General features: G+C 49.8%; 1 protein-coding gene across 1 annotated transcript; it reads left to right on the plus strand.

Moving 5' to 3' along the window:
• Positions 1–2,271: 2,271 nt before the first annotated feature.
• On the plus strand, positions 2,272–3,162 carry LOC115242537. Its single transcript, XM_029818924.1, has 2 exons — positions 2,272–2,708; positions 2,781–3,162. The coding sequence occupies exons 1-2, from the start codon at positions 2,272–2,274 to the stop codon at positions 3,160–3,162; spliced, it is 819 nt and encodes a 272-aa protein (XP_029674784.1).
• Positions 3,163–3,379: the final 217 nt, after the last annotated feature.

Below are 3,379 nucleotides of genomic sequence, written 5' to 3' on the forward strand. Positions count from 1 at the left end.
CGCGGATGGGACGAACACCTCCCTGCGTTGCAATTTGCGTACAACACCGCCACGCACGACGCCACCGGATACACGCCAGCATATTTGAATCACGGTCGCGAATTAGTACCACCCGCCCCCGCCCTCCCAACACCTACGGAGGCCCCGGAACCCGACATCGTCCGACAAAAACTCCGAAACGCCGAGGAAGTCGTACGGATCAACCTGGCCAGAGGATTCCAAAGGCAACAACGTTATTACAATCTACGACGGCGAGAATGGCGACCAAAGATAGGCGAATATGTTTGAAAACGAAATTACCCGCTATCCAACAGAGCAAACGCATTTAATGCAAAACTCGCGCCAAAGTTCATCGGGCCGCTAGAAGTACGTCGGTTTATTTCGCCGGTAATCGTCGATCTCCGGAGCAAACGCGGGAAATGGTATCGTCACATACATATACAAGATCTGAAACCCGCTCCCGGCGAAAATAAAAACAATGAAACCCGCTCCCGGCGAAAATAAAAACAATAACACCGACGACAATAACAACGAAACAGAGGATCCGGAAGAAAATAACAACAATATTGACGAAAACAATGACGGGGAAGATGAAAAAGACGTCGAAGAAAACAATCCCACCACGAATTAAAAAGCAGAAATCCGAGGAAAAGAGAACAGCCAAAAAAGATCACGAGCTCAGAAGCCTGCGAGATGAATATCGAGAAAGACATCTTAGAAGCAATCAACGATATTTTGGGAGAGCCCGAGCCGCCGTATGGCACAGGCGTGCTAGAAGAACGACCGATCGTCCGGCCGCCACCACCACCTAGGCCGCCGAAAATCGGCACCGCCATCCAGCGGTCCGACAGGACGACCCAGCGGAAGCTGGCCATGTTGGCCACACCGCCGCCGCCGCTAACCGCCTGCATCCGGCGCCGAACGACGCCAACACCGATGAAGCCGCCAGCCAAGCGACCAAGGTCGCCATCGGGTCAGGAGCCAGCACCGGAGGACCGAGCAACGGGGGAAACACCACCCGCCCCCCCCCATGCCCCGAAATCCTGGTCCCGATAGGGCCTGCGCCGCCACCTCCGATCATGGTGGAACTGGAGCCGGGACTTGTAGCGCCGATCCCGCATTTCGCGGTTCACGTGTCCCGGCGATATAAAGTCCGGATGCCGCAAGGACGATGGACCTTGCGGTTCGACAGCGACGGAAAGCTGCGCTACCGCCGAAAAATTGAGTAAAGCGAGCGAGTGCCTCAAAATTCAGGCACAGTAGGCGGGGGGGGGGGGGGATGTAACAATGCACCCCTCATGGTGACACATTGTTACCCGGCAGTAGACCGCCGGAAGTCTGCCGCCCGGCGAACATCGGCCGGGCAGAGGCAGGGGCGCCGAGCGCACATTTTTAAACGTTAAATACCGTTGCGATAAACAACCGTACGGCCGCCGAAATTCGGAAAGCCGAATACCGCCGAGCGCTGCCGTGAACTGACGCGGGTACCGTTAATCGCTCGGGTATATAACAGCAGCCTTTTTAGATCCCGGCACCAGAATCGTACCAGAAACGAATCCGCTCGATCTGTACGCTCGAGACTTTCCTGATCCGATCCTAATAAATCGCAAACACGACGGTACGTGAGGTTGACGAGTTCGCAGCCTCCGCCGAGCATTCTCGGCTTCCGAACCGCTTTACGATGCTTAGCAATCCGAGATCGCTTCCCTCGAGAGTTCTCGAGAAACGATCTACCTTCCGACCGATCCGACCAGACGAACCGTGGGCTGGCGAGTTCGCCACCCCGTTGAGTTTTCTCAACACCGTTGGTCAATCCGTACTCCGCGTGCAAACAAGGGACAGCGAGTTCGCTGCCCGTTCGAGATTTCTCGATATCGCACGCATCCCATAACATCTGGGAATACGCGATATAAATAGTACCGCATACGCCTAAGAAATCGTCTCGGCGATTTAAACCGATTCACACGTTTTTGTGAACCACGCGCCGTCACAACAAACCGACCGCGCGCCCCGCGCCGCCTACCTGGCGTGTTTATATCCGCGTTGCGTATACTATACCGCATCTCATTGTTAGACTCGCGTAATTGATAACAGCCGCGCCCCGTCAGTAACGCATTACTGTATTATTATTTCGCGCCGATATAGGCTAATAAAGTAACCTTTCTTTATATTTTAATTACGTCGTGTGTCTCAATACTTTCTACGAGCACTGATCACGACCGAGCGAATCCGCGAGCTCATAAAAAGTACACCCGTTACAAATATAATCCTATGCGCGCGGGATGTCACATAAAATTACCGCGGGCGATAATAATGAAGAGAGCGGTGATCAACGTGCAATCCAAAGACAATGCGTGTTTCGCGTGGTCTGTGGTCGCCGCTCTATATCCAGCCGAAAGAAATGCGGAACGAGAATCTTCGTATTCACATTATACAACAGTGCAGAATCTCCAGGGCATTAAGTTCCCAGTGACTGTGAACCAAATTAAAAAATTCGAGCTTCTCAACGATATGTCAATCAATGTATATAGTATCGAGGAAAAGAACATTGTCCCGATACGTCTGAGTGAGCTAAAAAGAGACAAACACGTCAACTTGCTGTACATGGAAGACAACAACGTTGGACATTTCGCGTGGATCAAGAATCTATCCAGGCTCGTGAGCTCACAATTGAGCAAAAAAGAACACAAGAAATATATCTGCGATCGGTACGTATATATTTAATAAATTATATTGCAGAAATCTTTGAACAAAAAAATAAAAGGGTATTTCTTTTACAGATGTTTGCACTACTTTGATTCGAATGACAAATTACAATCACATACGGTGGACTGTCGAGAGATGAACGAGTGCACTATCCGATTACCGAGCGATAAGGACAAGTGGCTCACGTTCAACAATTATAATCGGAAAGAGCGGCTTCCTTTCGTCGTATACGCCGATCTGGAGTGTGTTTTGGAGAAGACGGAGGAAGAGAGAAACTACCAACATCATAAAGTATTTAGCATAGCATATTATGTACACTGCTCGTACGACGATTCGTTATCCGCGTATCCTTCTCGTCGCGGTATCGATTGCATGTCATGGTTCGTCGAAGAACTAAGAAATTTAGCGCAACGTGTAAAAAGTATTTTATCAGCTAATGGTAAATTTAACATCTGATGAATGGGAAAAATTTCACAACGCGACACAATGCCACATTTGCGAAAAACCATTCGTACAAGACGATACACGCATGCGCGATCATTGCCATCTGACCGGGCGATACAGAGGTCCCGCGCATTCAAATTGCAATTTAAATTATAAAGAACATCGCGGTACAAAAATACATCGAGTATTACAGTTTTCACAATCTCCATGGCTTCGCAGTTATATCGAA

Source organism: Formica exsecta, unplaced genomic scaffold, assembly GCF_003651465.1.
Source record: "Formica exsecta isolate Colony F162 unplaced genomic scaffold, ASM365146v1 scaffold600, whole genome shotgun sequence".
NCBI classification, from domain to species: domain Eukaryota; kingdom Metazoa; phylum Arthropoda; class Insecta; order Hymenoptera; family Formicidae; genus Formica; species Formica exsecta.